Source organism: Schistocerca serialis, chromosome 2, assembly GCF_023864345.2.
Source record: "Schistocerca serialis cubense isolate TAMUIC-IGC-003099 chromosome 2, iqSchSeri2.2, whole genome shotgun sequence".
Classification (NCBI taxonomy): domain Eukaryota; kingdom Metazoa; phylum Arthropoda; class Insecta; order Orthoptera; family Acrididae; genus Schistocerca; species Schistocerca serialis.
Genome location: NC_064639.1, coordinates 412,560,502 through 412,578,259, shown reverse-complemented (window position 1 = coordinate 412,578,259; position 17,758 = coordinate 412,560,502). Strand labels below are relative to the sequence as shown.

The 17,758-nt window shown below is 39.5% G+C and overlaps 1 protein-coding gene across 1 annotated transcript in view; it reads right to left on the bottom strand.

The window, feature by feature from the left end:
• Nucleotides 1-17,758, bottom strand: part of LOC126457252 (ubiquitin conjugation factor E4 B) — a 284,736-nt gene that overhangs the window by 161,863 nt on the left and 105,115 nt on the right. The window contains exon 10 of the mRNA XM_050093409.1: nt 11,648-11,842. Within this exon, the coding sequence (XP_049949366.1) occupies nt 11,648-11,842 (195 nt within the window). The remainder of the gene's footprint in view (nt 1-11,647; nt 11,843-17,758) is intronic.

Here is a 17,758-nt window from a genome sequence, read left to right as displayed (position 1 = left end):
CATGCACAAGTAATGTGATAAAAGGTGCATGGAAATTGTTCGTATGCATTCTGGTAAATGATGGAGATTATTTGAAATCAACAGTGGACAGTTAGAAAATGATACACTCTTAAAAAGACACTGCAGAAAATTCTGTAAACTCTACAGCATTGAGAGTATTTTGTTTTTCATACTTCCTGTCATTTTAAGGCGGCAGCGCAGTGTGGGAGGGATCAAATAGTGGGTTGATAACTACTTATTTAAGATTTAGATGACTTACAAAATTTATCAAAAAGTCAGGAAACCAAATAAAGATCATAATAAAAGGAGGGGGGGGGGGGGGGCAAGAGCAGATAACCTACTCTATGATGCTAACCACGCAATGGACTGCAAGAGCAGTCCATCAAATCATCTAGAGAGACTGTATTGGACCTAAAGCTCCAATGGCCATGAAGATCAACAAGTGTCCATCTGCAAGTAGACACGTCATCTTTATGGTCGGTAACAATCTATCCTTTCCATATTGTTGGTGTTGCAACCTGGGTTTTCCACTGTTTAAATAAAAGTCTTTGAGATACAACACTTCCATCTATTAATCACCTAGTTTATCTGGCCTACACCTTCTATTCCAGCCTTTAACAATCCTGCTGTGTGCCCAGGAGATTTTAACAGTCACTGTCAGCTGGGGATATTCTGATGATGATGAAATGTATGGAAAATATGGACCTTCATTTAGGGTCCAATGCAAGGAGAAAAAACTTTCCACTCTGTTCCCCAGAAAAGTGATACAGATCCTGAACTATGCATAGTTATCATAGAAACAACTCAGATTACAATGTCAAACAATGGAAAATCCTGGATGGAATGTAACAATATTATGAGAAGGAAAGTTGCTACTCACTATATAGTAGAGATGTTGAGTCGCAGATAAGCTCTACAAAAAGACTCTCACAATTAAAGATTTTGACCATTAAAGCCTTCATCAACAATCAACACACATACACAAACGCGTACACACACACACATGCAAACGCAACTCACACACACAACTGCAGTCTCAGGCAACAATGAGTGTGGTTTTCAGTTGCCTGACTCCAGACTTGTGTGTGGGTTGAGAGAGAGAGAGAGAGAGAGAGTGTGTGTGTGTGTGTGTGTGTGTGTGTGTGTGTGTGTGTGTGTGTGTGTGTGTGTCGTTGACGAAGGCCTTAATGGTCGAAAGCTTTAATTGTGAGAGTCTTTTTGTTGTGCCTATCTGCGATGCAGCATCTCCACTATATGGTGAATAATATTATCAGATTGCAATGTTTAGTTCAGGAAAAGTGTCACCAAATTTAGGGAAAGTGCCACCAAATTACCCACGCAGCCAACACTGCTCAACCACTGTAAATATTGGATTTCAGCTGCCAGTAATTAGAACAGTCCTGAAAGCATGCTTGAACTTCTGAAACAAAAACAAAGGTTGACTCACACCTATGCTGGGTTCAATCCTATATAGAAAACTACTGATGTTTCTTGAGGGTAGTTGCAAATCCTAGCATACTTTGTGGGTTCCTGTGCTGAAGTGCTGAGACAGAGAATCTTTATCACGAATATTAGAGAATGGGAAATTATCACTAAGGCTACCAACTGCTATAGTTAACTAACATGCAAACCATTAGAGCAGCTAAACTGCATCCATTCAAGTATGAAAGGATAGTCCCCAATGAGAGCCTTGGAGCTGCAACCTCTATCCTGAACAGCCATCCATAAATAACCCCATCGCAAGTAGCAAAGCAGATAGAACAATGCCCAAAATAAATCCCAGCTGATCAAGGATGTACAAAAACTGTCAAAGAAAAACTGAGAATAGACACTCTTATTGAAAACCCTAATTTGTTTGCTGCCTTTACTAAAGAACAATGAAACAGGCTGCAATTTAATTGAAAATGGGGATGGCAGCCAAACTGGATAATTTTTCCTGAATTTATAAAACCTGGGATACCCCAATAGAGACTTGTTTGATCATTTCGATGAAGGTATTCTAAGAATGGGATGATGCCCAGCGAGTTTAAAATAGTTGAAACTAGTACCTTACTAAACCCAAGGAAACACAGTAAAGATCCAACACTTACCACCATACAGCTCGAGAACAATGTTATTCCTCTTGAACAAGTTGACATTAGAACTAACCGCAGTTACTGCAAACAAGTCTAACTTTGACATCAAATGTTGGATCAGTATTCCAAACAGGTCTGAAATCAGGAGTTGTGTTCATGGACTCTACTGCTGCTTATGACAGTGTATGGCTATATGGACCCATGCTGCAGCTAACAAAAATGATTCCTTCTTCAAAGCTTAGCAGGCTCATGAAGAACATGATAATAAATCGATATTATGAAAAAGATAGATGGCTACTCACCATAACAATGAGTATTAGTTCTTCTTCTACTTACCTTGCGTCTTTGACATGTTAGTAATGAAGGCACAAAAATTCTGCTACACCAATGATATGGTAGAAGCCAAACAAATGAAAAATCTAAATGAAAGAAGACATTCTGATAGTAGAGTTGAAACAGTGAATGCCATCAATGTCGTCAACTCTCAAACAACTTGAAACTGGAGTTGCAGCAAAGTAAATAGGAAAATACATATCTGGCACATTGGTTTGCCTATTCATTAGCCAAAAAAATTTACATAGAAACAATGTTGGAATGGAGAATAAAGAGATACGCAGGAAAGCCATTGCAGACAGTGTGATCACTAAGATCTAACAGGCTAGAGAAATTAATGTGGTTGAGGGTTCTAACAATGATTCACTCATTCATTTACGAGATCTGTTCAAACAATTCCGGAACTTTGTCCAAAAAATTTTTCAGCACTTGCCTTCTACTTGCTCTGCATGGACTCCTTCTGAATATTCTCCTCCACAATTGATACACCACCCCCAATGCAGCTTCCACTTATGGAAACCATCTTGCTACAACTCTTGCTGGATCGCACGAAGCGCTGTCTGCAAATTTTCTTCTATCTCGTCTATCTTTGCAAATCTTTGTCCATTCAACAAAGTCTTCAACTTTGGAAACAAAAAGAGGTCCACAGGTGTCAGGTCTGGAAAGTACAGAGGATGAGGTAGCACACCAATTTGGTTTTTGTGCAATAGTCATGCACCAATAGGAATGAACGTATGGGTGCGTTATCATGATTCAAGAGCCATGAATTGCATCGCCACATTCCTGGCCGTTTCTGTCTCACATTTACTTGCAGGCATCACAACATGTGCTGATAGTACCATCAATTAATGGTTTCTTCCTGTGACACAAATTCATGATGAACTAGGCCTTCAAAGTCAAAGGAAACTATCAGTATGTCTGACATTTGAACTGACAAGCTGTTTTTGGTCTTTGAGAACCTTTTCCATCCTATTGTGAAGACAGGATCTTGGTCTCAAGATCACAATGGTAGATTCATGTCTCATCACTAGTTGTGATTCTCTTTAGTAACATCTCATTCTCATTTACATGATCAAAAAGCTCTTCACAGATTGTAAGGTGAATGTCTTTCTGGCCTTGACTCCAACCATGGGATGAACTTGGCGGCAACACGATGCATTCCAGGATGCTGTGACAGGATTAGATGACATGATCTAATTGACGTGTTACGTTCTTCTGCAATCTCTCAGATAGTCACTCTCTGATTGGCATGCACAATTTCATTGCCCTGACATGAGCATCGCCAGTAGACGACGAAGGTCGTTCTGGACGAGGGTCATTTATAACTTTCGTCTGGCCATTTTTAAATCATGTGAACCATTTGTAGTACTGAATTTGGTACAAGCACTCATCACCATATGCTTCCTGCATCATTTGGTGTGTCTCTGTAAAGATTTTCTCGAGTTTCATGCAAAATTTAATGCAGACGTGTTGCTGTAACTCGGCCATCTCAAAATTTGCAAACTGTACGATACAACAGTCTACTCCATACAGCACTGAACAATAACTAACAGATGCACAACAATGAAACTTCCGGCAGTTACACATTAAACACCGGCATATGTAGGGACACCGACCACATTTTGTTCCAACACACTCTGCTGCAAAATTACGAATATTCCGCGATTTTTTGAACAGACCGCATACCTAAAGTATTTTAGATAACTATCACAAATCTACACACACATTGGGAAAGGCTTTAGATTTCTATAAAAAATCCAAACACGCAATGGGAAAGGCAGATAAGTATTTGAATCTCACAATCGCTAAATGAAAAACTAAAACTCTGGTGATTCAATATGTTACTCAGTCATGAAAAAATTATGTAATGATAACGAGTTACTCTGTGAAGGATAAAAGGTGTAGAAGAGAGCAAATTCAATAATAATGTAATAATGTTGACATGCAAAAGGAACAACTTGGTGGTTCCTCTAACACCATGAAATGGGAATAAATGATGAACAGTTTTCCATTGTTTCACATTCTCTCTCTCTCTCTCTCTCTCTCATGAATGGACACAATCAGTAAACAGCATTGATTATTCACAATTCTATTCAGTCTAGTACGTGACAAATCTACAGCTATATTCTGCAAACCACCATTAAGGGCATGGCAGAGGGTACATCCCATTATACCAGTTATAGGGCTGCTCCACACTTGGAGTCTGGGAAAAGTGATTGAATGCTTCTGTGTGTGCTTTAATTATTTTAATGTTATCCTCGTAATCCCTACATGAGCAATATGAAGGGGATTGTAGTATATTCCTAGAGTCATCATTTAAAGCCGATTCTTGAAAGTTAGTTACTAGAATTTCTTGGGATAGTTTACGCCTATCTTTACAAGTTTACCAGTTCAGTTTCTTGAATATCTTTGAGACACTCTCACATGGATCAAACAAACCTGTGACAATTTGTGCTACCCTCCTCTGCATACATCCAATATCCCCTGTTAATCCTATTTGGTATGGGACACACACACTTGAGCAATGTTCTAGAATGTCTCATAGAAGCGATTTGTAAACAATCTCCTTTGTAGATTGATTGCACTTGCCCGGTATTCAACCAATAAACCACAGTCTAGCACCTGCTTTACCCACAACTAAGCCTATGTGATCATTCCATTTCATACCCCTACAAAGTGTTACGTCCAGGTATTTGCACGAGTTGGCCAACTCCAAATGTGACTCTCTGATACAATAGTAATAGGATGCTAAGTTTTTTCATTTTGTTAAACGCACAACTTTAAATTTCTAAAGATTTAAAGAAAGTTGCCTATCTTTGCACCACTTTGAAATCTTATCAAGATCTGATTGAAAATTTATGCAGCTTCTTTCAGATGGTACGTCACCACAGATAACTGCATCATCTGCAAAAAAGTCTGAAGTTACTATTAATATAGTCTGCAAGATCATTGATACACAACATGAACAGCAAGGGTCTTAACACACTTCCTTGGGGGATACCCGAAGTTACTCCTAGACCAGGCTGTTCCAGCTCATCGGCTCCGTTGTGAGCTGCGGAGCGCTCCCTGCTCCAGGGAGCCGTGTCGCTCGCTGTAACCAGTCAAGTGGGCCAGCACGCGGCACGGCTGGCTGAGGCAGGCAGCAAGGCAAGCGTTTTGATGTGCCAGCTGCATCTTACAAGATCGACAACCTCTTACTCTTAGCTGCTAGGACGTGGTGACATGCTACACCAGGAAATACGATGTTCAGGAAATAAATAAGAAACAACTATTTTACAAGAAATTGCATACTAACTTTATTGGGTCTCTGTAGCTTGACATTTTCTTTTCATTACAAGGTCGGAAATATCAGGCGTCAAAGTGTTCGCAGAGTTAATGCGGAGGATGGCCTTCATTGCTGCATCCTGAAGAAACGATCATTCCTTACTTTTTACTCTTTTCATTACTGAGAAAAGCTGCTCACAACAATATGTAGATCCAAACATGCACATGATCTGAGCGGCATTGTTGTGAAGCTTGGGAAATGTTTTTTGCTGTAATGAACGATATCATCGTGACAAATCCAACGTGTTGTAGTACCTCTCTTTCAACAAAGTTGAATTTTGCAAATCAATTATCTCCAATTGAAGTGACGGTGACAAGTCATCGGGGGAAACTGAAAGAGGAGTGCTTAACACCTTAAGTTCCATTTCCAAACTAGTGAGGTCTCGGAATCGTGTTTCAAACGACGTGATGAGCTGCTTTAACTTTGCTTGGTAATCGCCGAAAGTAGTACCTTCAGGTAGTTCTAAAGAAGCAAGACGACTGAAGAACGTTAAATGTCGATTACTCATCTGCCTCTCAAATAAACGTAACTTTTCCATGAATGCTTTGATCTGGTCGTGCATGTCAACGATTAGCTGCCCTTTGCCCTGCAGTGACAGATTTAAATTATTCAGATTAATAGTTATACCAGCTAGGAACGCCAGGTCTGATATCCATTTTATATCTTTCAGATAACACATTTCTTCCCCTTTCATTTCAAGAAAAAGGGATATTTCCTCACGAATGGCAAAGAAAACATCAGGAACTTTTCCCCGACTCAGCCAACGAACTGTACTGTGGTAAGGTATATCCCCATACTCCACTTTGATATCTTTCAGGAATCCTTTGAATTGGCGATGATTCATACCGTGACGCCGCACAAAATTCACACACTTCACGACATCCTTCATTAGTTCTACTGTTTCAGCACACAGTGCCTCTTGGTGAATAAAACAATGAAGAGTCAAAATGTCTTTCCCGAATTTGTCCCTGAGTTTATTTTTCAAACGAGAAGCAAAACCTTGGTGACGCCCGATCATTTGTGGTGCACCGTCTGTCGCTACAGAATGGAGCTTATCCCACAGCAAATTCATATTGTCCACTGATTCACAAACAGCTTCAAAAATGTCATGTCCTGTTGCGGTGTAATCAAGTGGTACCACATCCAAGAGTTCTTCAGTTACTTGCAGCTCCATGTCGACACCACGCACAAAGACTGCAAGTTGAGCACAGTCCGATATGTCGGTGCTTTCGTCAAGCGCTAGCGAAAATGCAACAAAGCTCTCCGCCTTTCTCCTGAGCTGTGTCTCTAAATCCGCTGCCATGTCCAGGATTAGATGAGACATTGTTTGCTTCGACAGGCAAATTCCTTCAATTGCCTGCACCTCCATTGGAAACAAACATTCTGCAACAGCTACCATGCACGATTTTACGAGTGGTCCCACCGAAAAAGGCTTGCCACTTGTCGCAATGGTGTGAGCGACCCTGTAGCTTGCTCGAAGTGGAGATTCAGTAGTGTTTTCTCCGCTCTCATTCACCTGAAAATTATAAACGCATTACAGAACACGAACTATGTTGCATGTTTTGATACCATCTGTATTACGAAACTGTTTTTGAACTTACGTCTCCTGCTATGTCGTTCTTAAGCCTGGCTACAGTTCTCTGTGTGCAACGCCTTCTACCTGATCGTAGTGCGCAGCGTGAATATTGTACCTCTTCGCAGAATTGAATACTTTATGACATACAAGACATTGCGGACGACCATCCTTCTCAATGAATAGAAAGGTATCCTCCAACAGAGGTACAGGGCTCCCGCGGCTAGTCATAGCTGTCATTGAACAAGGATTATTGCGTCACTTGCGGCTGCATGCGGCCAGGGGGCAGTGAGTTCGCTTTCCCCCTCCACGCAGGCTCCGAGCTGCCGCAGTGAGCGCTCAGGCTCCCTGGAGCTCGGTTGGAACAGCCTGTCCTAGACGATGACTCTCCATCCAAGGTAACATGCTGCATCCTCCCAAACAAACAGTTTTCAATTCAGTCACAAATTTCACTTGATACCCCATATGATCGCACTTTTGACAATAAGTGTAGGCTTTTCGGAAATCAAGAAGTACTGTCTCTACCTGCCTACCTTGATCCAAAACCTCCAGCATGTCATGTGAGAAAAGTGCGAGTTGGATTTCACGTGACTGATGTTTTCGGAATCCCTGCTGGTTGGCATGTAGGTCATTCCGTTCGAGATATGGTAGTCTCTTCACAAGTCTGACACGTACAGAGGTCCAACACAATGAGTCGAGATCACGTGATGTGGATGGGCGAGCCACTTCAAGTGAACAGTTTAGTAAACAATACACAGTCAGCCACCAATTGTTGCAATCGAATTAGCACCTTCTTCAACTTTACTGTGATGGTGTTAGTGAGTATTTCCTACAATATGTCTCAAGCAGGTAGTTAAAAACGGAAACACAAGACATTGACTTTAGTTGAAAAATCCAAAATTATTATAAAATTAAACAAAAGAGAAAAAAAATTAATGTTTTAACTTCATTTTATGGTGTTAGGCATGCTACCATTTATGACATTTAAAAAATCATGATAAACTGAGGGAACACATCAACTTGAGCTGCTTGTCATAAGAAAATCAAAAAATCCTAGGGCATTCAAAAATGCAAAACATCTGCAACTCAAATATAAACACCAAAAAAAGGTTGGATGACCCGGGAATTATTCAGTGAATGGTTTCACAAGGAGTGCGTGCCATGTGCCAATGGTCAAAAACTTCCTCAAGAAGCAAAATTTGTCTCAGAAAGCTTTGTTGGTGTTAGATAATTGCCCCGGACATCCAAATGAAGAAGAACTTAAACCCAAAGATGGTTTGATAAAAGTGATGTTTCTCCCTCCAAATGTAGCTCCTTTGCTACAGCCTATGGATCATAATATTATGCAGACTGTTAAGATTCATTACCAAAAAAAAAAAAAAAAAGAATCTACTGCAGGGGTGGGCCGATAGCTGCCCGCGCGCACCGTGACCCGCGAGGGCAACGCTGAGCAGCTATGAGGGCACGTAGTGCAGGTAGCAGAGCTGTGTGACATGGCTGGCCGCTTGGGTATGCACACTTCACGGGGGGGAGGGGGGGCAACCATGTCGCTGTGAGAGCGCTTCGTGCACACAGCTGAGTGTGAGCAAGCTAACGTACGTTGTGGAGGTGGAACACACATACATCCGAGGTCGTTTCACGCGCATGTGGCGTCCATGAACTCTGCGCCTAGATGAAACACAGTTTTGAATCATTATAACATGTTCTATTTTCACAAATATGATACAGATGTAAAGGATTAAGAAACAAACAAATTTGTATTGTAAGTATTACGTTATATTTACACAGATGTGTATAGTTCAGAGGAGGGTACTATGTACGAATAGGACATAGGCATTAAATTACATCATCCTGGATGTTTTTACAATGATTTTCAACTAGCATCTTGATATTTGGTGTGAAATTACTGGTCCCAACATGCTTCACGGCAAGGGGTCAACCAGATGAACATCAGTACGACTACTACTAAGCTTCGATTTTGTCAGTTTCATTAGGGAGAAAACAGTTTCGCACAAGTATGTTGTTCCAAAAGAACTACACACATGAGCAGCTATTTTAAATAACAATGGGAACTGTTCACATGGGAAATATTTGTAGAAGCTTTCCAAGGTTTCTGCAGTGCAAAACTTCTCCTTCAGTACACGATTGTATTGAAAGTCAATGAGTTCCAACTGAATTTCATAAGGCACGTTTTCAACGTTAACTGCAAAAAGAGTCACAAAAAGGTTGACATTGCATTCCAGTTGATTTAAATCCTCAAATCTAAAATCAAAAATGTCTACGAGAGACTGCAGCACCGTTACAAACCCATAAAAATGTTCTTTGAGCCTCCCCTGTTCCAAATTATTTTCATTAACAACTAGTGCAACGCTCAGTAAATGTAAGCACAATTTTTCTGACAGTTGCTTTGCCCACAAAAGCAGTTTTCTCTTGCCAAAATAGTGTCAACCACTTCACTAGTTACCTTATTTCTACCTTGCAAAGCTACATTCAAGCTATTCAGATGCTTAGTTACGTCAGCTAAAAATGCAAGGTTTAAAATCCACCATGGGTGGTCCAATTCTTTTACCAGATTTCCTTTCGCATCCATGAATAACGCTACATCTTTACGTAAATTAAAAAATCGTTCTAAAACAATAGCTCGACTCAACCAGCATACCTCACGAAAATATTGAACATCACCGCATTCACACTTGAGATCTGCCAGGAACAATTTGAATCGTCTGTGTTCCAAACCGTGCAATCTGAGAATGTTAATTGTTTTTATAACCCTGTCCATGACATCAACTAGTTTGGCACATTTTGCTAGCAAAGTAACACGGTGAAGAACACAATGTATTGCTGGTAGTTACTGCTGTACGCCGGCGGCTTTCAATTTTTTTCGTATCAAAGCACAACACCAGACTTATGACCAATCATTGCATTAGTCCCATCTGTTGCAATCGATGAAAGTTCTTCCCAACATAGCTCGTATTTCTCTATTATATGTTATACACACAAATGTATCTTGTCAGACATTGTTGGGGTTGGGTAATAAATTGGAACTAAATCAAGGCGTTTCTCAATCACATTAAACTGAGAATCTACTCCTCGCAAAAAAAACTGCAAGTTGAGCAACATAACATACATCAGTGCTTTAGTCCAATGCTAATGAAAAGAAAACCAAATCTTTGATCTTGTTTCTCAACTGAGCTTCCACATCGTGTGCTATTTCTTCAGGACTCTTGCAAACTGTTCTCCTTGAAAGAGGAACAGTTTCAAAAACAAGAAGACTTGCTGGGCACAAAATTGTTGTGGCAGCAACAAAACATTCTTTTACAAATTCTCCATCGCCAAAGGGCCATGCTATTTTATCTATGTTAAGAGTTACATGGTAGCTTATTGTCGTTGCTGCATCGTTGTGGATGATGAGATTTCCATCCTGTAAATAAATAAACAGACAGCAAATGCATATAGCATATTATTAATAACAGTGATAATGTGAATCAGTGTCATAATTATTGCATTATACCGAACTGGGGGCACAGAAGCAACAGAGAGGCTTCGTCCCCACCGTAGTCCTCAGTGGTTCACAGCCCCCACAACAGGCTACAGCAGTCCACTCATCAAACCGCCGGCCCACACCGAACCCGGGTTTATTGTGCAGTTCGGCCCCCAGTGGACATATCCCACTCCCATATGTGTCAGACTACAGACACTCTACTGTAGTTCATTAGTTCATTTTGTTTGAGCTCAGAATATGTTTTAAGATTTTACTACAAATCGATGTCAAGGATTGGTTTTGAGGATCCTTCTACTACCGTTCTTGTAGACGGGTGTGCCCTGAGCTTTTTCCCCAGAAGTAGGCACTGTTTTTTGTTCCAGAGATCTATGACAGATTTTAGACAGGAGAGGGACTAACTCAGCCGTAAATTCAGTACAGAATCTGATAGGTTTTCCATTGGGTCCTGGAGCTTTGTTCATATTTAATGATTTCAGCTGTTTCTCTACAACACTGACACTAATACTGATTTCATTCAACTTTTCAGTGGTATAAGGATTACATTGGGGTAATTCTCCTGTGTTTTCCTTTCTAAAGGATCATTGAGTTAAGCATTTCAGCTTTTGTTTTGCTACTCTCAATTTCAGTTTCTGTCTCATTTGCTAGGGACTGGACACTAACTTTGATCTGCGTAAGACAGCATGTGGCAACAAGACCACAAACTCCAATTTATCAGTTTTCAGTAATATCTTTGTAATGTCTGTCACAACATAACTACTGTTTAGAAGGACAGTTTCAATGAATCTTAAGTCTGAAAAATTTATGCCAGCCACAAGTAATTATTATAACTTTTTTCTTACTCTTGTATTTTCCAATTCTATTTGTAGTGTGTGGTTCAGTGATTTGTCAGCAGCTGTGTTTCCAGAAAAGAATTTTTCAGCAACTTTTGGTTCATCTTCTGCAAAGACTGACACTGACAGAAATGGTCCCAAATAAGATGTTCGAGACAATTCTCTTCCAACAGCTGGAGTAACCAAGTCAGGCAGGAACTGAACCTGAAAAGAAGATAGACATATTGCAATGTGGATTTTTTTTTTTTTTTTGTCTTGAAGTGAGCAATTATTTTGCATCACGTATGTATCAAAGTCAAAAGAGTGGGGTCACGTATAAATACTGATGTTATTTATGAAAGAATTTGATGCATAACAATGACTGAATTCAAAAACTGAAGCAAGAATTCATTTTGGACAATGTGTTCTCTTTATTCACTATAAGTTCACCTATAGTAAGCAAGCATGCATTTTAACAACATATTGTACTTATCCTTAACAATTCCACCAGAAAATTTGTATGGGTTATGATACTGTCTCTCTACAACAGTATTTATTACAGACTTGATTTTTGTTGTCTTGACTCCCTCTGCACTGACAGTCTTTAGCTATTAGCAGATAACTCACTCTATTTATCTATTTAAATGTCTGTATTTTGTCTCATGTTACACACACACACACACACACACACACACACACACACACACACACACGCTACTGATCCTACGATATGCCGGTAATCGAGTTGGTATCATATAAGGGCAACATAAGAGTGTGTGTGTGTGTGTGTGTGTGTGTGTGTGTGTGTGTGTGTGTGTGAGAGAGAGAGAGAGAGAGAGAGAGAGAAGAGTGTGTGTGTGTGTGTGTGTGTGTGTGTGTGTGTGTGTGTGTGAGAGAGAGAGAGAGAGAGAGAGAGAGAGAGAGAGAGAGAGAGAAGAGTGTGTGTGTGTGTGTGTGTGTGTGTGTGTGTGTGTGTGAGAGAGAGAGAGAGAGAGAGAGAGAGAGAGAGAGAGAGTGTTTTTAATGTCGTTGTTACAGGATAACTGTGAAAGCTAGCAAGTTTTCTTTCTTTTGTGTGTGCCTGTCAACATCTCAACACTCCTGCATTTTGGTGAGTGGTCTCCTTTTATCCAAAAGTATTCAAATTCTACACGATCTTTCCTATAACATTCAGATAACATATTCAAACACTAACTATCAATGCACAATATATCTTGAACTGATCTATATACATGCTTAAAAAACCCCTTTTTTTTTAATTAGGATGCCAATGTGTTATTCTTACAACCCATTTAAATTATTTTTTCTGACTAAAATTCTGGAGTAGGATGAACTTTTTTCTTTGTTGCACACTAAAGATTCTTATCCCACTTTTGTCACTCTATGGCAAGATTATTACAGGACAGATTAATACACACACTTTTCCTTGGCCCCTGAGCAGAGGACGCTGGGTGCGGAAGCTTCCAATTGGCTCAATAGGACATTGGCTGCTGAGACAAGCCACACATTCTCCTTCTAGAGAAGCCAGTGTATAGTTTATAAAAGAAACAAACATGTTGGATTAATGCAACGCAGAAGTGACACAAAAGGTGATGGCGAGTCACTAGAAGGACCAGGTACAGCCTCTTCACTAATTTCAGTAAATAATAATATCAATCACCAAGCACAGCAATACTGACCTTACAACTTATCTTAGAAGAAAGATTAAGGAAAGGCAAACCTACATTTCTAGCATTTGTAGACTTAGAGAAAGCTTTTGATAATGTTGACTGGAATACTCTCTTTCAAATTCTAAAGGTGGCAGACGTAAAATACAGGGAGCGAAAGGCTATTTACAATTTGTACAGAAACCAGATGGCAGTTATAAGAGTCGAGGGACATGAAAGGGAAGCAGTGGTTGGGAAGGAAGTAAGACAGGGTTGTAGCCTATCCCCGATGTTATTCAATCTGTATATTGAGCAAGCAGTAAAGGAAACAAAAGAAAAATTCGGAGTAGGTATTAAAATCCATGGAAAAGAAATAAAAACTTTGAGGTTCGCCGATGACATTGTAATTCTATCAGAGACAGCCAAGGACTTGGAAGAGCAGCTGAACGGAATGGACCGTGTCTTGAAAGGAGGATATAAGATGAACATCAACAAAAGCAAAACGAGGATAATGGAATGTAGTCGAATTAAGTCAGGTGATGCTGAGGGAATTAGATTAGGAAATGAGACGCTTAAAGTAGTAAAGGAGTTTTGCTATTTGGGGAGCAAAATAACTGATGATGGTCGAAGTAGAGAGGATATAAAATGTAGGCTGGCAATGGCAAGGAAAGCGTTTCTGAAGAAGAGAAATTTGTTAACATCCAGTATTGATTTAAGTGTCAGGAAGTCATTTCTGAAAGTATTCGTATGGAGTGTAGCCATGTATGGAAGTGAAACATGGACGATAAATAGTTTGGACAAGAAGAGAATAGAAGCTTTCGAAATGTGGTGCTACGGAAGAATGCCGAAGATTAGATGGGTAGATCACATAACTAATGATGAAGTATTGAATAGAATTGGGGAGAAGAGGAGTATGTGGCACAACTTGACAAAAAGAAGAGACCGGTTATTAGGACATGTTCCGAGGCATCAAGGGATCACAAATTTAGCATTGGAGGGCAGCGTGGAGGGTAAAAATGGTAGAGGGAGACCAAGAGATGAATACACTAAGCAGATTCAGAAGGATGTGGGTTGCAGTAAGTACTGGGAGATGAAGAAGCTTGCACAGGATAGGGTAGCATGGAGAGCTGCATAAAACCAGTCTCAGGACTGAAGACCACAACAACAACAACAACAACAACAACAAAGCAAAGCACTGCAACACAGATCAAGGCTATATTCGCAATAGTTACTTACTGTTATCATGTGCAATAACATTACAGTGTTATGTAGCTAACATTTTCAATGAGCGTAAACATTCACATGTAGTCAGGTGAAATGCAATGATCGCACAGGGGTCCAAGTAGAAGTGGGCAATCAGTATGTGCAAAGTGTACGATTCCAGAATGAATCTTTCACTCTGAAGTGAAGACTCATGACACTTCCCAACAGAGTAAAACACCTGGTCAGAATGGGGCTAAGCTAAACCTGCCCTTTTGTTTTGTGGACAGTGCTCTGTTTCAGTGAGCTCTCCATGTATGCCTATTCATGCACCTAAATGATTCGAGCTGCCAGTTATTCTCTTCTAATTTATTTTCCCCCACAGAGTATCTCGAATACCTTGTTGGTATATCAGACCTGAGCAAGAATATGATGGAGACCGGCTTACCCACTAATGGCTAAATGACACCTGCAGAGCTTGAAATGTAGGGCAGAGGTCCAGAGCATGAAAGCTACAAGTCGTGTTATAGGAAAGTCCCTGAAAACTCATTTTTGTCACAAGTACTGTCCAATGAAGGTTAAAGGACAAGTTCAAGTAATGGTCTAGAACATACATTTTAACCTGTCAAGGAGTTTCAGAGCTAATTATGCAGTAACTGGCCATTCTGATACTTTGACATTAAGAACTAACACAATACACATTTACATTTAAGCGACATGACAAGTAGTGTTCCCAAAATGAAGAAGACTCTTTAGTTTGATGTTTCAATGTACATACGTTCTACTGATACATTTAGGAAATACTGATAGTATGCCAGCGATTTGATGACACTACCCTAAAACATTATTGCTAGTTTGCACTGTTGTTGGTGATTTGTTGTATAAATGCCATTCTCTTTTAATGATTTCTTCAGTTGTTCAGCAATGCATATTTGAAGATAGTATTAGTATTTAAATTTCTGAAGGTTCATTAACATCACAGCTTTCAATTGAAAAAATGGGATCTTGAACTATCAATCATAAATACACTCAATCTAAACATTTTTCATGAAAATGTACAATCCTTGCTTAATAAGATTGATTACAGGTGGACTAAAGGATACCTCACTATTATTCATTTCCTAGCACTGGCTTAACCTCGAATTAATTCAACATACAAAAATAAATGAATTCACTTTGTCCTCCTACTAAAGTGCAGTAGCAATGTACAGAAAAAATATAGATTTTACTATCCTGCTTGCCATAAGTGGAAAGAATATCAAAAGCATCATGAAATTGCAGCTATAAAAATTATTAAGGTCAACCTCGTTATTCATACTGTTTACTGATCACAAGCTGGAAATTTTGAACTTTTCTTAAATAAATTAGAGTAATTGCTAAACAAAGTAAGCTGGTCTGGACTGCCGGAGTTGGTCATGTGTGAGTGAGAATTGTGCTTTCTCGGGTGTAAGAATGGTGTGCAGTTCTCTGTTTCACTTTTGCTCATGAAGGGTGTGGCTGAAAGCTTTGTGTAAGTGTCTTAATAGTGCCTGTCTGCAACTTAACGTGCCTTCTTCATGGTAAGTAGTAGCCCATCTTTTCCTACATTGTTGATATTTCTACCTGGAGTTTCCAGTGTTTAAATAAAATGGATTGTGATTTGATAATCTGTGGTGACATAAACATTAATTTCCTCAAAACAGTAGAAGCAGAGAGGTCCTTTAGTACTTGTTACAACTTGCAGTTTAATGGCTGAAGGAAATGCGGCTGCCTGTATAACAGACACTTGTGAAATACCTTTAGATCAGTTGCTAGTCAAGGGGAGTTTACACAGCACTTCATTAAAAATGAAGCTTGAAAATGAAAGGCAGTATTGTAAACGTCCTTAGCAATCACACATAGAAGCTATAGGCAGGAGAACATGAAATATTTCAACAGCTTGCTAAACAAAGAAAAATGGTCACTAGTTTACAAAATTAATGATAATACAGCGGAGATAATGAGTTACAGACAGGTACAACAAAAAGACTGTCAACAAATAAGCTTTCGGCCAGAAACGCCTTCATTGGAAATACACACACACACACACACACACACACACACACACACACGGACCATAGCCTCAGCAGCCAGAGACTGTGATGGTGCGCATGTGTGCATGCGTGTGTGTGTGCATGCGCGTGTGTGTGTGTGTGTGTGTGTGTGTGTGTGTGTGTGTGTGTGTGTAGTCTATTCTGATTGAAAGCCTTTTTGGCCGAAAGCTTACTTGCTGACAGTCATTTTGTTGTGCCTGTCTGCGACTCAGCATCTCAGCTATATGGTGAGTAGCAACTATCCTTTTCATAATATTGTCATTATTCCATCATGGATTTCAACACCTTCATTGACACACTAACCCATTTCTTTCAAACTGCACTTCCACAAAAAACTGTAAAAGAGACTAGTTTGAATAATATTTAACACGGAAAATTTTTCACCTGCATTACATGTATATTATAAAAATACACAGAAAAGTAACAAGTGCAGCAAAAATAACGCACAATGGTGAATTTATTTATAATTTAGCTAATAAAGCAAAGGCTATGTGGAGTGTTATATAAAAAAAAAAAAGAATCTGTTGACAACAGAGCATCATGCAGAAATATCACTCAATTACAAGAAACTCAAAAAGTAACAAACCCCTTAAAAGTAGCCATCATATTTAACAATTTTTTCACAGGTGTTGCTGATATGATAAAGTCAACCTCAAATACGAACACTCAAAACAATGAATCTAAAATAAGTGAACATAGACGGTCAATGTACTCAGCTCCATCTCACAACATGAAGTAGCAAAAGCAATAAAAGGACTAAAAACTTCCAACTCTGCAGGCATTGATGGTATCCCTGCAACGATCTTAAAGAAGAGAGAACTGAACCAAACCTAACTGCTCACTTCAGGCGAGCACTTTAAATGAGATACTGAACACATCTAAGGCTGTTCCAGTGTATGTGTGAATTACTAAGGGACCAAGCTGCTGAAGTCATCGGTCCCTACACTATATTCCAGTACTTAAAAGGTGAGGGAGATAATGTCAACAACTACAGACCGCCTACAATTTCTTCTTGCATTTAAAAAATATCATGAAAATTTATGTATGGCGAACTTATGGAATTTATACATAAAAATAGTATCCTACGTAATGAACAACACATATTCAGAAATAAGAGATCAACAACTGCCATTTGTGAGTGCAATCAACTTCATATGAAGGCTCATGGACAAGAAACAGGAATCCTACTGAAAGCATTTGACTCTGTGGATCATAAGACTCTG